General features: G+C 52.5%; 2 protein-coding genes across 4 annotated transcripts in view; both read left to right on the forward strand.

Annotated features, from left to right (window-relative positions):
* The window catches only part of LOC310699149 (histone H2B 5-like), a 960,349-nt gene that overhangs the window by 321,694 nt on the left and 622,567 nt on the right, over window positions 1–16,088 (forward strand). The window lies entirely within an intron of this gene.
* The window catches only part of RAPGEF3 (Rap guanine nucleotide exchange factor 3), a 50,855-nt gene continuing 47,632 nt past the window's right edge, over window positions 12,866–16,088 (forward strand). For 2 of the 3 annotated variants that reach the window (XR_014521741.1, XM_083486545.1), the window contains exons 1-2: window positions 12,887–13,586; window positions 14,260–14,478. Coding sequence is in view for 2 of the 3 variants with exons in the window: in XM_083486545.1 (XP_083342671.1) it covers window positions 13,581–13,586; window positions 14,260–14,478 (225 nt within the window). In the remaining variant the exon portion in view is untranslated. Of the gene's footprint in view, window positions 13,587–14,259; window positions 14,479–16,088 lie in introns of all 3 variants that reach the window. The other variant, XM_083486546.1, reaches the window with a different exon arrangement.

Below are 16,088 nucleotides of genomic sequence, written 5' to 3' on the forward strand. Positions count from 1 at the left end.
ACCACAGGAGGGAGGGCATGAGTCAGGAGTGGCCACACCTCCATCGGGGAGCGAAGAAACGGTTAAGAGGAAAGTGGAAGGTTGGGCGCGCGCGCCAAGTTCAAATGCAGAGGAAGGCGGCGCAGTAAGCAGCCCCGAAAGGGAACCAGGTCCTAAAGCCCGGCGCAAGGAGGCAGGAGGGTCCGGGTCAGCGTCAGAAGAATCCCGGAAGGAAGAAGCCCCGGGGGGTAGAGGGACCCAGAGGAGGACAGTCAGGCGGAAAAGGTGGAGCAAGGCTAGGATATTAAGTTGGTGCACACGGGGCGGAGACTCAGACGGAGCTTCGCCGATCTAGCTACTAGACGTAGAGTTGCGCGCAGCAGCGTGAGAATGGAAACTGTAATTCAATAAAGACTTTTACTTAATGATCGCTGGCTAGCGTGATCCTCTGTGAGCTAGGATCTTCAAGCAGCTCTGACAGTAAGCTCCGTCTCACGATTGTGGGCATCTACAGCCTCGAGGAGGGGAGAGAAACAGGTGCCTACTAGCGAGCTCACGAACGGCAGACGACATGACGGCTGAGCAGCAGATAGAGGAACTCAGAAAAGCAGTGGCACAACTGAATGCCGAGGCTCTCGCATCCAGGAAGAGAGAGGAGGAAGCAGCTGCCGCCTGCAGGGATCTCCAGGTCAGGTTAGACGTGCTGACAAAGCAGACACCCCGGCAGGAGGGAATTGGGTTGGCGAGACGGACAGGCGGGCTGGTCTCTCACTTCGATGGGAACCTGCAACAGTATCCCAACTTTAGAGCCGACGTACTGTGCGCACTGCAACTGCTGCATAAAGACTTTAGAGATGAGCAAGAGAGAGTGGGATTCATCATGTCCCATTTGCATGGGGATGCTAGAGCATGGCTACGCAATTTATGGAGAGATAAGGATCCGGCGCTCCAGAATGCAGATGCCTTTATTAAAGCGATGGATGGGTGTTTTTTATCAAGTATTGACGTGGATCTTGCACGGAAGGAGGTGCATGGGCTGAGACAAGGGAGGGCCAGCGTCAGGCAGTATCATGCCCGCTTTTTCGCCTTGGTCAGTGCCCTGGAATGGGACAGAGATTCGGCTCCTGTAAGAGACCTCTTTTGGGAGGGGCTGCACAACTCGATTAAAGATGAGATCGCGAGGGGGGAGAGACCCCGAACCACCCAGGAGGTCGTTCAGAGGGCACTGGCAGTGGGGGTGAGGCTGGAAGGACGTCCGTGGAGCAGGGACGAAGGGCGTGGAGGGCGCGAACCAGCCAGGGGCCCCTCCTTCCTTCCCAGAGAAGCAGCGCGGGCGCAATCCACGCCTCCGCCAGGAGGAGGAGCCGAACCTATGGAGGTTGGAGGTGCAAGGGCTCAGTCAGCAACCAGAGCCCTAGCACTGGCAGCAGTGAACGCGAAGCCTCCTAGAGGGAACAGGAAGTGTTACGTCTGTGAGGAGCCAGGGCATATGGCAAAAGAGTGTCCCCAGAGGCTCCACAAGCTTACTGCAGCCTCGGCAATGGTGACTGCAGCAACGCAGCAAGGGGGACCACAGCAGGGAAACGACGCAGTCTGGCTGGAGGAAGAGGCCCTGGGGCCCAGCCAGACGTGTTAGTGACGCAGTCCCCAGAGGTTTTACAGCCCGTGAACCCCCTCCCGCCCAAACCAGTGGTGAGGCTCACCGCATCTCTCCAGCTGCCCAATGGAATCACCACTGACGTGCCAATCACTATTGACTCAGGAAGCAATGCGGACTTTATAGGGCAGGACTTTGTCGACCGGCACGCTATACAGTTGCTGCCTGCCACGCTGCCCCTGCAGGTTGTCACGGTGGATGGCAGGGAGTTGCTAGGGGGGCAAGTGGTGAAGCAGACGCCGCCCATGGCGATGCGACTTGGAAATCACAAAGAAATCATCAGCTTCAATGTCACTCAACTATCGGATACGCCCATTGTATTGGGAATGAGTTGGCTGGACAAGCACAGCCCAACGCTGGCTTGGTACCAGAGGCAGCTGATCTTCGGCTCTTCCTTTTGTGCTGAACACTGCATCGTGCCCCGGCAGGAAGGAGAGGAAGAGGAGTCACAGCTGCTGCTAGGCACGCTGCAAGCGATTCCCCACAAGTACGCAGAATTTTTGGAAGTTTTCTGCGAGAAGGAGGCAGACAGGCTACCCCCTCACAGACCATATGACTGCAAGATTGACCTGCTGCCGGGGGTGGCGCTGCCTAAGGGGAAACTGTATTCCATGTCAGAGGACGAGCTGCAGGAACTCAAACAGTTCATAGATCATAATTTGGAGCGCGGTTTCATCCGAGAGTCCAAGGCAGCGGGGGGCAGTCCAGTATTCTTTGTTAAAAAGCGAGACACGCCCCAAAAAAGACTGGTCGTGGACTATCGCATTTTAAACAATGGGACCAAGCCGTCGGACTTCCCCATGCCCCGAATCGACGACCTCCTGGCGAAGGTGCGGAAGGGGAAAGTGTTCACCAAGTTAGACCTGCGAGGGGCGTACAACCTCATTCGTATGCGGGAGGGAGATGAGTGGAAGACGGCCATGTTCACGCCACTGGGTACCTACGAATACAGAGTTATGCCCTTTGGATTGCAAAATGGCTCCCACGTTTTTCAAGCTTTCATGCATCACGTGTTGGCGGGACTTCTCTACAAGACGTGCGTCTGTTTCTTAGATGACATCCTGATCTTTTCGGAATCGCAGCAGGAGCATGACAGACACGTCAAGGAAGTGCTGACCAGACTAAAGCAACATAGGCTCTACGCCAAGCTGGAGAAGTGCCAATTTGACGTGACGGAGGTGGATTTTCTGGGCTACAAGTTGTCTGACAAGGGGCTCGCCATGGACAGCGCCAAGGTTCGCGCGGTATTGGATTGGAAAAGTCCACGCAACCGGAAGGAGGTCCAAAGGTTTGTCGGCTTTGCGAACTTCTATCGCAAGTTTATCAAAGGCTTCGCTATGCAGACAGCGGCCATCACAGACACGCTTAGCTCCAAGAAAAAGAAGTTCGTTTGGACAGAGGAGGCGGAGCAGTCCTTTCAGGCACTCAAGCGTCTCTTCGCGTCGGAAGAGCAGCTGCTTCACGTCAACCCCAGCAGGCCGATGAGGGTGGAGACAGACGCCTCGGACAGAGCCGTGGGGGCGGTCCTGCTGCAAAAGGACCAGCAGGGGGTGTGGCGACCGGCAGCGTTTTACTCCAGGAAGCTCAGCAAGTCCGAGCAGAACTACACCATCTGGGACAGGGAGTTGCTGGCCATTCATGCAGCGTTTAAAGCGTGGAGGCACTTCCTGATCGGCGCCAAGCACACGGTGCAGGTTTGCACGGACCACAAGAATCTGGAGCACTGGCGCACGGCACAGTTCCTAAACCAGAGGCAGATACGTTGGGCTGAGTTTTTTGCGAACTTCGACTTCCGCATAGAGTATGTCCCGGGGGACACTAACATCATGGCGGACGCCCTCTCCCGTAAGCCACAGTATCTGGAGGACGCAACGCCAGCGGCCGCCATGCACATCTTCGCACCAACAGTATGGGCGTGCGCCGCGGCCACCGTGGACCTGGAGGCGGTGCGACGAGCGTTGCAGGATGACTCCTTCGCGCAAGCAAAGATGGCAGAGGTGCAAAGGGGCACGGCTGCGGCCGACGGTTTCCAGCTACGAGATGGATTGCTCATCCGTAAAGGGGCCATCTACGTGCCGGGAGACGACCTTCGCGCCAAGGTGCTGCAGCAGCTGCACGACGCGCCCACGGCCGGGCACTTTGGCAAGGAGAAGACGGTGGAATTAGTAGCCAGGGATTTCTGGTGGCCTGGAATGAGAGGGGAGGTCGCAGACTACGTGGCGAGGTGTGACACCTGCCAGAGGGCCAAACCAGTGCACAAACCGCCGGCCGGACTGTTGGAACCGCTGCAAACTCCGGTCGAACCTTGGGAAAGGGTGGCCCTGGACTTTGTCACGGATCTGCCCAGCTCGAGGGGCAAGACGGCAGTGCTGGTGGTGGTAGACCTGTTTTCCAAGATGGCGCATTTCATTCCGTGTGCTAAGGTGGCCACGGCGGAGCAAACCGCCAAACTGTTCATAGACCACGTGTTCAAGGTTCACGGTCTGCCACGGTCTATTCTGTCCGACCGGGGGCGGCAGTTCATCTCGAATTTCTGGCAGAAGCTGATGGGCTTCCTGAACGTCAAGATCAACCTGGCGTCGGCGAGACACCCGCAGACCAACGGGCAAGCGGAGCGGGTCAATGCCATCATGCAGCAGTACCTGAGATGTTATGCAAATCAACAGCCTGCGACGTGGGTGGATTACCTGCCGCTTGCCGAGTTCGCCTACAACAACACGAAGCACGTGTCCACGGGGGTCACGCCGTTCTTCGCCAACAACGGGAGGCACCCCAGAACCTTCCCGGGACTGGAAAGAATGGGAGAGGGGGAGCCGCAGACAGCAGATGCGTTCGCGTCGGAGCTGCAGGAAGTCCACGATCAGCTGAGGCGCCACCTGGAGCTGGCCAAGCACGCATACAAGGTACAAGCGGACAAGCACAGAAGGGTTGGCGAAGAGCTCCACGTGGGAGACTGGGTTTGGTTAGCAGCCCACGCAGTGCCGGCCAGGTCGTTGGCCAAGAAGAAACTAGGGCATAAACAACTGGGGCCCTACCAAGTCGAAGAGCAGGTCAACCCGGTAGCGTTCAGACTGGCACTTCCGGAGGGTTCCAGAATGCATCCGGTATTCCACAGATCGGTGCTCACTCCCTACAAGGCACCGCACAGGTTCCAGGAACCCGGAACGGCGCCGAGTCCGGTCAGAGACAGAACAGGGCACGCGGGAGTGGCACAGAAGGAGCGCATCAACGAAGTCACGGAGATTTTGGACTCCAGATGGGGGGAAGAGGGGGTAGAATACTTTCTCGCCAAGGAGGGCACCCCGGCCAGTGCGAACAGCTGGGTGCCGGGCTACGCCTTGGACGAACCTCTCCTCAAAGACGAGTTTCATGCCCTCTTCCCCCATAGACCTATGCCAGCAGACTTTTTCGACGACTGGCTTTTCACGCCCACGCTTTCGGCCAGCACTTTCCGGGGGTTCGACTCGGACGAGGACCCGACACAAGACGTCCGTTCCCCGGAGGGGTCACCCTCGGGATCTGCATCAGAACCCTCGTATTGGTGGGACGATAGACCAGAGGAGCAGTTCCGCAGACGGTGGCTGGAAGGCCCAGGACGAGCAACACCGCCAGGAGGAAGTGAGGGAGAGACGGACATGGACGTTTTCGGGGACGACCCTGGTTTCGAGCACGGCGGCACAGAGATGGAAGCGGAGGTGACCGTTGTCGACGAGAGCAGGGAGGAAGACCCGCGAGACTTCAGATGGAGACCCGCCACGGGAAGCGACCGATATCCGACGTTCGTCCCTTTACAACAGCAGCCCCCAGCTCCAGCACCGGAAGGAGGGGAGGGGGGAATGGGGGGCTTCGAGGGGGGGATGGATGTCAGGGGTTTAGGAGCAGAGGCACGGGCAAGGGAGGAAACAGAGAGCGAAGGGGAGGAGGCAGAAGAAAAGATGAGTGATGACGACGACCCGAGATCTCCTAGTCTTTCCAGTGAATCAGAGGATTCACAGAAAGGAGCACCAGTGGCCAGGGCAAGGGGGGAGTCTAGGGGGGCACCCCAGGAAGATAGAGCCAGAGGGGACTCAGAGGGGAGCAGCTGGAAATCGGGACCAGCGTCACCGCCAGGAAGCAGGGAAGAGGAAAGGAGCCAGGGGGGAAGCGCTGGCAGCTCACCACAGGAGGGAGGGCATGAGTCAGGAGTGGCCACACCTCCATCGGGGAGCGAAGAAACGGTTAAGAGGAAAGTGGAAGGTTGGGCGCGCGCGCCAAGTTCAAATGCAGAGGAAGGCGGCGCAGTAAGCAGCCCCGAAAGGGAACCAGGTCCTAAAGCCCGGCGCAAGGAGGCAGGAGGGTCCGGGTCAGCGTCAGAAGAATCCCAGAAGGAAGAAGCCCCGGGGGGTAGAGGGACCCAGAGGAGGACAGTCAGGCGGAAAAGGTGGAGCAAGGCTAGGATATTAAGTTGGTGCACACGGGGCGGAGACTCAGACGGAGCTTCGCCGATCTAGCTACTAGACGTAGAGTTGCGCGCAGCAGCGTGAGAATGGAAACTGTAATTCAATAAAGACTTTTACTTAATGATCGCTGGCTAGCGTGATCCTCTGTGAGCTAGGATCTTCAAGCAGCTCTGACAATTACATTTGAGTAAATACGATATCAAAGGTGCAGGAGCCCTGTGCTCTTTTTGCATCTGGCAACCCTCTGCCTAGCTGTGAAGGTTGTCCTATAGTACAAGGCACTATAGTACAAGGCAGAGCTTTGCCAACTTTGCCTTTTGAATATCTGAAGAACTTTGATGGGTCGACAAAAGATCCCTCTGGAGCAGCATCCTGTTCAAAAGAGGCTCATGGGAAGCCCACCAGGAGGAGGCCCTGCTGTGTGCCTCCCTCCCGCCCAAGCGCCTGAGGAATGGAGGGGTTTTATAATGAACTCTCTTGTTATGGAACTTTAGTGCATTTAGTTTTGTTGCAAACTCACTTTGAATGCAAAACCTCAGGACAGGGGTATATAAATAAGCATGGCAGTTCCATTTGGTCATGAATTCTACCAAGAAATCTCTTTTGTTCCCATGGCACCATTGGGGGGTCTGGCTCAGGGCTAGATTACCAAATAGGCAGACTAAGAACATGCTGGGGGCACCAGCCAAGCAGGGACACGGACACACACACACACACACACACACACACACGATAGACAGATATATTGGAAAGAATTTAACATTTGATTTTTAAAAAAAGCATTGGAGTAGTTTTGTTAGACTCCACTGGACACTCTTCTCCCATTTTTATTTTCTTTTTCCTACTTATTTATTTTGAATTACATGAGGAGGGCAGGAGACTTTGACTCTCTTGGGCTGGAGGGAAGGAAGGAAGGAAGGAAGGAAGGAAGGAAGGAAGGAAGGAAGGAAAGAAAGGGAGGACGGTCTCTTAACTTAGTTAATTGACTCACTGGGCACTGACTACCATGCCAGACTAAGTCATTCTCAAAGCACAGCCTTCATCTTGGATGCCCTGTGGAATCATGTACTGATCCAGTTTACAATCCGATTAACTGTGTAATGCTGACAAATTATAGCCATTGACAGAGTTTACAGGTCACTTTAAACCACAGTTACGATTAACTATGGTTTACTATGCAAGTATCATCAGGCCTAAAAACAAAGGCTGCCTCTTTGAAAGGTGAGGCCCTACAAAAAGCAATGGTCTTACCTGAGACCAAAGCTTGGATCTGTATTCAATCTGTATTCAAGTGCCAGAGACTGGCCAGGGAAAGGGTGCCATACAGTGGTGTGCAGTCAATGGACTGGGGGACCTAAATGTTTCCCTAGTGCCTCCTTCCCAAAACCTAGGAAGCTTCTGCCTGGCTTAGGGAGGGAGGCATCTGCTCCAATGGGTCCAAGAGCCCCCCCCACTACCCTTCCAAAGCCCGTGCAGCTTTGGGAAGGAGACCGCAGGGCTCCAGCATCAGGGGCGTCTTACCCACAGAGGCACAGGGCGCCAAGTTCTGGAGGGGGCCAGGGAAGAGGCGGAGACTGGACGCAGCACCTCCCAGCATCAGCTTGCTGCCCTCGCCCGCCTCTGCCATGCCGCGCCGAAGCAGCACTGCACCCGGAGCCTCCGTTTCCAGTGGCCATCGTGGCACGAAGCGGCCAGCTGAGCTGGGAGGCGCCGTGTCCAGCCTCTGCCTCTTCTCCCCAGAGGAGCCGCCCTCCAGCCACTGCCCGCCTCCAGCCCTGCCGTCCTCCTTTAAAAACTCTGGGAAACAGGGGTGTGTGTGTGTGCGCCGGAGGGAGCTTTGCACCACAGTGCCGGATATGCTTAAGACGGCCCTGTCCAGCATCCTGTCAGAGGCCTGGTGTGTCCCTTCCAAAGCCTGGGAAGCTTCTGGCCAACTTAGGGAGGGAGGCCCAATGCTCATGCCTCATAGGACACCTGGAGGTCAAGCGCACTCCCGCTCCCCGTGCAATCCCTCTCACAAGCTGGCACCTCTAGCCCTAACTGTTCCCCTATGAAAAGTTTCACCGCACGCCACTGCAATCATAATAAAGGCATGCGTCTGCTGAGCTGGGCTGTGGCCTACAAAAACATACAATACAATATGTTTGTATTCAGGGTGGTTTTATTGGGCAGTTTGGGTTTCATTCTCACGTGTTAAATTAGCATGTAATAGCTTGAAAGCCGGTGTCTTCAGTGGCTGCTGCTATGAAATTAGTCACTCTGTTCTTATCTTGTATATATTTGAGCCTGACGAAGAAGTGGCACAGACCTGTGTTGTTACCTCTATTCTAGGGAGGGATGACTCTTTCTCTTATAGAGTGAAGTCTACCAAAGTCACAATAACGCTGTTAGGCTCCAAGGTGTCATGAGACATTTAGATTTTGCTGGAGCAAGTTAGCAGTTCAGTCTGGTGTGTGTTTCCTTCAAAACAGATTTCACTGTGTTCAGCGGAGCTGGACTAAACGCCCATCATCCCTGACTGTTGATGATGCTTGTTGGAGCTGATGGGAATTGGAGTTTTCAAGGAGCAGGGATTAGTGTCATAGCACCATTTCCTGTGGATCAGCAAGGATATCCTTTCCTGGTTGGGTTGCTTTACAAAATAGACAGTTCTGATGGAATCTCAGCCTGTTTTCCCCAATTTGGATTTTTTCTACAGCAATAGTACATTTGAAGATAGAACAGAATGCTGCATCTGACAGCCCCCAAGTGTATTTGAGACAAGTATTTTGGAATCTTCACAAACCTATTCTGTCTTTATTGCCTTTTTATTTCTTCCTCTAGAGTTGTGGGTGTACAGTTGGTTGGCTGACACAAGCAAAGGTCCAGTGAGGAGAGGGCTCTTGCGCTCGGGTCACAATTGCTGGGTTTCTGCAGGCATCTGGTTGGCTGCTGTGAGATCTGAATTCAGTGACCTTTGGTCTAATCCAGCAGGGCTCTTCTTATGTAAAGTTCTATCATGCTGCTGTCACTCTCCTCCCTGGCCCTGCTTTGCACCCTACACTGCTTTTTGCCTGGCTGGAATGTGTCCCTGAACTCTGACAATGGCTCTTGCGTGCCTGGGGGGAGGAGGAAGAGAGGGGATGAGTCTGTGAAGTAACTAGCCTACTGGACAAAGGGAGAATCCACTTGTGTTGCTCTGCCCAATTTTGCCTCTGCACACCTGACTGCCATGGACCTCAGGACTCAGGAATTCATGGTGGGTGAGAGTGTTGTAATTGTGGGCTGAGGACAACAGCACAAAGAACAAATATATCCATCCCATCTTGCACAGCCCCCCAGTGTGGACAGGAAACACTGAGATAGATTGGAGAGGCCTAAAACTGAAATGCTCCTGTGTGGATGAAGATGCATCAATGCACATATGGAAACAGTGACCCAGGATACTAGGATAGCCTAGTATGGACACGGCCAAAATCAAAGGCACAAGCCAAGGGCCCAAACATCCAGCATTCCAAAGGCAGCCTCTGTATATCTCTCTCTCACACATGCTCCTTCTTTGAAGTCTTTAAGTAGGCTTCCAAGATTTTACTGGCTATTAGAGACAGCACTATTATAACTGCCTAATCTCCAAACTCAATCTCCTTGTTCTCATTTATGCCAGTAAAAGCTGCCATGAGCCAGGACTGAATGGAAGCTCTCCCTGTGCCTTAGGAAACCTGGCGCTTATGTGTGAAAGCAATCAATTTAATATTTCATACAGACCAGCTCATCAAATCTGGCGGCTGACGGGTTGGTGTCACAAGGTGCAGGGGGTGATATTTTACTGAGTGATTGACCTGTGATGCAGGTGAATATTGGAATAGGACTGGTTCAGTTGAGCAATTGCTTTATAAACCCATATGACTCTTGTTTCAACGTGGTTAACAACTGAATTAATCAGTGAGGTAAGGTTGTGGCTTGTTTTTGACTATTATTGATCTGAATCTGATGACTGATTAATTTTTGCGGCTTTTTGAATTTGATTCAAGATAAGTCTGGTGTGTTTCCTCTATGTTAAGTAAATAAGGCCCCATGAAGGACTGTGTGTTTCTGAGACATGGGCTTTAGAGCAGAATAGTCAGTACTGTATTAACTAATTGGTTTAGGATATTGGGGACATTCTTCTACCAAATAAAATCTAGCCCAAAGTTGTACCATCAACTGTGATGCCACGCTGAGTTTACACTGTCTTAGACTCTCTTAACTAAGTTTTGCATTTTTCAAGATGCAGAATTGTTTTGTTAAGGTGAGAAATCCAATTATCCCCAAATTGATTTAACTATAAATTATCTTTCGTATTCTCCCCACTACATCTTTGGTCCCTGTCTTGGGCAATTAATTCTGTAGATAAGATCAGTTTGGTCCCCTGAATGAGGTAACACCATAGCATAAGCAGTTATGTATGTGTTGCATTATGTCACGGGACTTCAGTGGATGAAATCATGTACTCCATGTCAGGTGTCATTATTCTTGCCCCTAGATAGCCAGGGCCATCTTACCCATTAGGGGTAGTGGCACCCTGCGCCATGGCCTGCCCATCAGGGACACCAGCAGCGGGAGTCCAGGATCGACCAGGAACAGCTGCGAGAACATGCTGGCCAGTGGCGGTGGCTCTTCCCACAGCCAGCCGCGCTCTCTCGCTTTCTGCCTGGGAGAGGAGGCAGCGGCAGCGGCGTGCAAAGCTACACAGCACCCTTCTCCCACCTGCCCACCCCGCGGCAGTAGCAGGACTGCTGAGGAAGCCCATGCGGCAAGTGAGCCTCAAAGCTGCCCAGCGCAGGGGGTGGGGAGGACGGGGAGCAGAAAACATTGCCCCCCCTTCCATTGAGGAAAAAGGTGGAGGAGGGATTCATTCAGATTTGGGGCGGTGGGAGGGGAAAGTTGGGGGGCGCACTATCATTAGGACTCAGTTCGGAGGTAAGGATGGACTCGAGAGCGTGCTCTCCAGGCAGTTAGTGGTTAAAAACAAACACTGACAAAAAGTCCTTTAAAGACGAGTGTGGGTTTTAAGGTCCTATTAGCTTCAGCAGGGCTTACTCCCAGGTAAGTGCAGTTAGAGCTGCAGCCTTTGTGACCCACATTTTGGGTCCTTTTTGGGTTCAGGATGTCACTGCTTTACACCCCCACCCCCCCCACAACATTTGAAAACGTCAGCTTTGTACTTAAACACAAATTGGCCGGGAACTTCATTGTCTGTGTCTTTATCAATTTATTTAAAGAACAAGAAACTGGTGATTGCTTTAACTTTTTGATATGTGGTAATTTGAATCATGAGGATGAATTAGAAGAACTGCTGAGTCTTGAATGAGTCTTGCTTTGGAATTGAGGACTTCATTAGATTTTCTTCTGCCTTTTCATTTTATTTTGTTCTAAGGACTTGTTAGAGATAATGTGAAAGTGTGGTGTCAGGTCCCTACAAAAAGGTCAACAACTCTCGGGAACCTTTCCTTTAAAAAGGTTGACAACTCTGGGAAATGGGGGGGGGGGGCGCCGGAGGGATCTTTGCACCACGGCGCCGGATATGCTTAAGATGGCCCTGAGCATAGCTCCGTGGTGAAGTGCATGATTTGCATGCAAAAGATCACAAGTTCAATCCTTGGCATTTCTAGATATGCCTGGGAAAGACGATGGCCTTATATCCTGACTGGCCCACTGTAGACAACACTGAGCTGGATCTGCAGCCTGACTGACTTAATATGTCTGCTTTTGCTGCACATGTGTATCTGTGTGTTTTAATATTATATTAAGAATAGGAAGTATGTTTATAGGTATTTTAACATGTCCCCCATCTGACTGGGTTGCCCGAGCCACCCTGGGTGGCTCCCAACAAATTTGTTTAGTAAAAACACAATACAACATCAAACATTAAAAACTTCCCTATATAGGGCTGCCTTCAGATGTCTTCTAAAGGTTGTAGTTATTTATCTCCTTGACATCTGAAGGGACCGGTTTCTAAGTCACCTTCACTGGTAGCCCCACACACAGAGCACATTGCAGTAATCTAAGTAGGAGAACCAAAGCATGTGCCACAATGTGCAGGCAGGTGGGATCTCAGCTGGCGTACCAGATGGAGCTGGTAGACAGCTGCACTGACCTGTGCCTCCATGGACAGATGTAAGTCCAGAATGAAAATGTAATTACAGTGGAACCTCGGGTTGTGAACGTGATCCGTGCAGGAGGCACGTTCGCAACCCGCAGCATTTGCAACCTGCAGTGCCATGTCTGCGCACACACGGGTCGTGATTCAGCGCTTCTGCGCATGCGCAAAGTGCAATTTAGTGCTTCTGCGTGGGCGCGAAGGCCGAAACCCGGAAGCGACCCATTCCGGTACTTCCGGGTTCGGTGCGGTGCGCAACCTGAAATCACATAACCTGAAGCGTCTGTAACCCAAGGTACCACTGTATGTATTAAGTGACTAATTCAGACTAACATCATCCTAAACAAAGGTGGTCCAACACAAGGGCCACATGCTGCCCTTGAGGATTTTTTTGGGGCCCCGAGCAAGATTTGAGGGTCTCCCACCAGCCCTTGCTCTGACTTCCCAAAGCCAGGTGAGCTGGGCGCTATGGCTTTTAAAATGTGTTTGTGGGAGCGGGGTTTATTGGTTTGTTTGTTTTTGTATTTTTCTGTTGGGAACCGCCCTGGGATCTTTGGATGAGAGGCGGTATACAAATTTTATAAATAAAAAAAAAAAACATAAAACAAACCAATTCCCCGTCCCACCCCTTGTGTCCGCTATAGCTCTTCCCTGCCTCCTTGTTCGTGATGTAGTTGCTCTTCCTTCACCCCTTCTTCTTTGGCCCGGAGAGGGGGCCCATTTTGTGGTCTGCCTGGGGTGGCAAAATATCTTGGGCCGGCCCTTGTAGGAGGGCGTTGGGGCCCGTTTCTTTGCTGCCGAGGCGCTGGTTCGGCTGCTTCGAGCTCCTCCAGACTCGCTTCACCCGAAACGTCGCTGCCTGCCCGGGTGGGGTGGCGCGGGTGGTGGGGCGTGGCGCTCCCGGCCTCCGCGAGCGCCTTTTGCAGCCCAGAGCTTCCGGGCGCCGCGCCAGGCGCTCTCCTGCCTGCCTGCCTGCCTGCCTGCAGCCCCGGCGGCGCGTTGTCGCGCTCTTGCTCGCCGGGCTGGCGGAGAGGGAAGGCGCTGCCGGAGCCCTCGCTCTCCGTCCTGGGCACGGCGGCGGCGGGCGGGCGAGTGTGGCACCAGGAAGCCCAGAGCAAGATCCTGGTGGCGGCTTCTGCTCCAGCGCCAGCGGGCGGGGGCGCGCGCGTCTCTAAGCGGGCCAGCCGGCCAGGGCTGTTTGCGTAAAGCGCGTACCGGCTCCGAAAAAACCGTCGCTTCCAATGGGTTCCGCGTTGGCTTCCTCAGGGCTTCTCCTGCCCGAGGATGGTTCGGCTCGCCTCTTTTCCCCGTAAGGTCATCCATCCGGGCCCCCCAAGAGAGCGCCCCCACTCTGGACAGGCTTCTCCAGGCGGGCCGAGTAGGGAGCATGAAGGTGAGTGCGTGGCGCCCGAGGAAGGTTACCTGTTGGCGACAGGTGGGGTGCGGGCTTGGCAGCGCCTCGGATGGATGTTCGGGCGCCGAGCTATAAGCAGCTGAGTTAAAAGCCTGCGAGAAGCGGCATCAGCAGAGGGGAAGCCGCAAAAACAACCCACCTCGGGACACCTCCAACCAAGGCTAACGGATGTCTGATAGCCACAAGCTTCTGCGGACCAGAGTCCATGGAAGAACGACGAAACGGCACCACTTTTGCCAGATGCCCGGCGCAGCCACCATCTATATTGGCTGGCAGACGAATGAGCCATGAGAACGGAGGCATGCTAGTGTGGCCAGCTGTGAGCCAGGAAGCCCTGAATTCAGATGTCACCCTTAATATCGCTTAAGTGGTAGCCTTAGGCAAGGAAAATGCTCTTACCTTCAGTCCCTGGAGTTAAGCATTTTCACCCACCTTGCAGGGTTGTCGTTAGGAGTAACGTGCAACGTGCGCACCCTGGAGTGCTGTGATATTGCAGTAATACAGAAATATAAATAACAACAATATTACAGTACTGCTGTTGGGGGGGGGGCAGAGGAACTCCTAAGAAGCCCAGCCCTCCCATTGCACAGGTAGAATGCAGCATGAGCAAAATGCCTTTTTTATTTTCTCACTGCTTCCTTTGCTCCCCAAGGTGGCATGGAGGGGACAGGGAAGAAGGTGGAATGTCGGGCTTCTGCCTGGTGACGTCTCAGACTTGCCCCAGCTCCCCAAGGGGCTCATGGATCCCATCCCAGAAGAAAGTCTTCTCGAAGTGATTTGGAAAAAGATGCACTTGTTCCGCAGCTACAGCTATCAGATCCAGCTGGAGGGGCAGGTGGGCAGCGCCCCCAGGATCCAGGGGATCCGATGGGTGAGTACCGATGCTCTGCAGCTGGATGCTGCGTCTCAACAGGTGGTTTTTGTTGTGACTGGGTAGGCAGGTGGCTCTGAATGACAGGGAGGCTTCTCCTGACCCCAAGTGAGCATGTGGAGCCAGTCAGGATAAGCTACCTGTTTGCCCAGAGCTGGTTTTGCAGGCTGCTGTGAGTCAATGTGATAGCAAAACCACTGGCACAAACAGGGCCAGGGTTCAGCATGTTCTTGGCTCCAGAAAAGACATGAAGCCATTTTCCATAACCGGAATCTCTCTCTCTCTCTCTCTCTCTGTGTGTGTGTGTGTGCATAACCTTTTAGCACAGGGCTGACAAATACTCTCTCAAGTGTGTCCTGGACCAGCGTTCGTAGCACCCAGACTGTCCACTTTACTTCTTTGGTCGCAATTGTTTTCAGTGCTGTACTCTGCAGAAGTTGTGTGGCCACTGGCTTTGCTCGGTTTGTCTGTTTCCACACACACCCTTTCTAATCGTGGCAATGTAGCAAATGGTTAAAGCCACTAGGCATGCAGTCTTTGTTTTTCACATTTGTACCTTGCCTTCTTCCAAGGAGCTCAGTTATTCTGCACTGTATCTCTGACAGGAGATTAAATAACATGCACACATCTGTATATGTCTACTCAGAAGTAAGTCCCACTGAGTTCAAAGGGACTTGCTCCCAAGTAAGTAGGAACAGATGCCAATCCCAAGGAATTTTGTCAGAGATGTAAGCCCTGTTGAGGTCTGTTCTCTACTGCCCCTTAGGTTTTGGAGTTCTAGAATTCCTACATGGACAGCACATTATTATTATTATTTAAGCATTTATTTAGAGTTTCTGAGAATGCAAATTGCCCTGCATACCAGGTCAGTAATCTTCAAAACCACCATGTAAGCTAGGTCAGTATTACCCATAGATTGCGCTAGTCTAGGAATGAGCATGCTAATGCATGTGGAGATCGTAAGACAATCCTGCATATGGGTAAAAGCTGTGCTGTGTGCAGACCTATTCAGAAGCATCAACAGGACAAATGTTTAGAAGGTATAGGAGCAAATGTGTCCTTTGGGTCCTTAAGCCCTGGGATCCCTTGCATTCACACACAAACCATGCTGGATCATTCTCACACAAACTGCTTAACATCTCCAACCCACAATGAAAATCCTTAGAGTTTAGCTGTTTTGAGGTGGATCAAGACTTCTTATCCCTACCTTCATCAAGATCTAATTACAGATGAGATTGCTTACTCCCACAGGTGTGCACATATGAAATCTGGTACCTTCCACTTAATTTATATTATTTAAAAATAAATCGTTCATTTATTTATTTTTAGAGTTCCAGTTTTATACTAGTGTAGTATCTATAAATCAGTCAGTCAGTTGCATGGATTGAACCAGAGAGATAACACATGGTATTGTTTTTTAAAGCCTGCATCCAGCACCATTGGGCTTCTTTACATCTGTTTGTGTGAAGACATAGTTTGAAATATAATCTTCACTATAAAATAAAATCTGGGATTGCCAGGAATCTGAGATGGATAAATGAGTCATGGGCTTCATGAACTGCCTTACCTCTTGCAGTCCTTTGCTTCTGATCGTAGAATTGTGGAGTTGG

Source organism: Podarcis liolepis (genome assembly GCF_965112155.1).
Source record: "Podarcis liolepis genome assembly, chromosome: 2".
NCBI classification, from domain to species: Eukaryota; Metazoa; Chordata; class Lepidosauria; order Squamata; family Lacertidae; genus Podarcis; species Podarcis liolepis.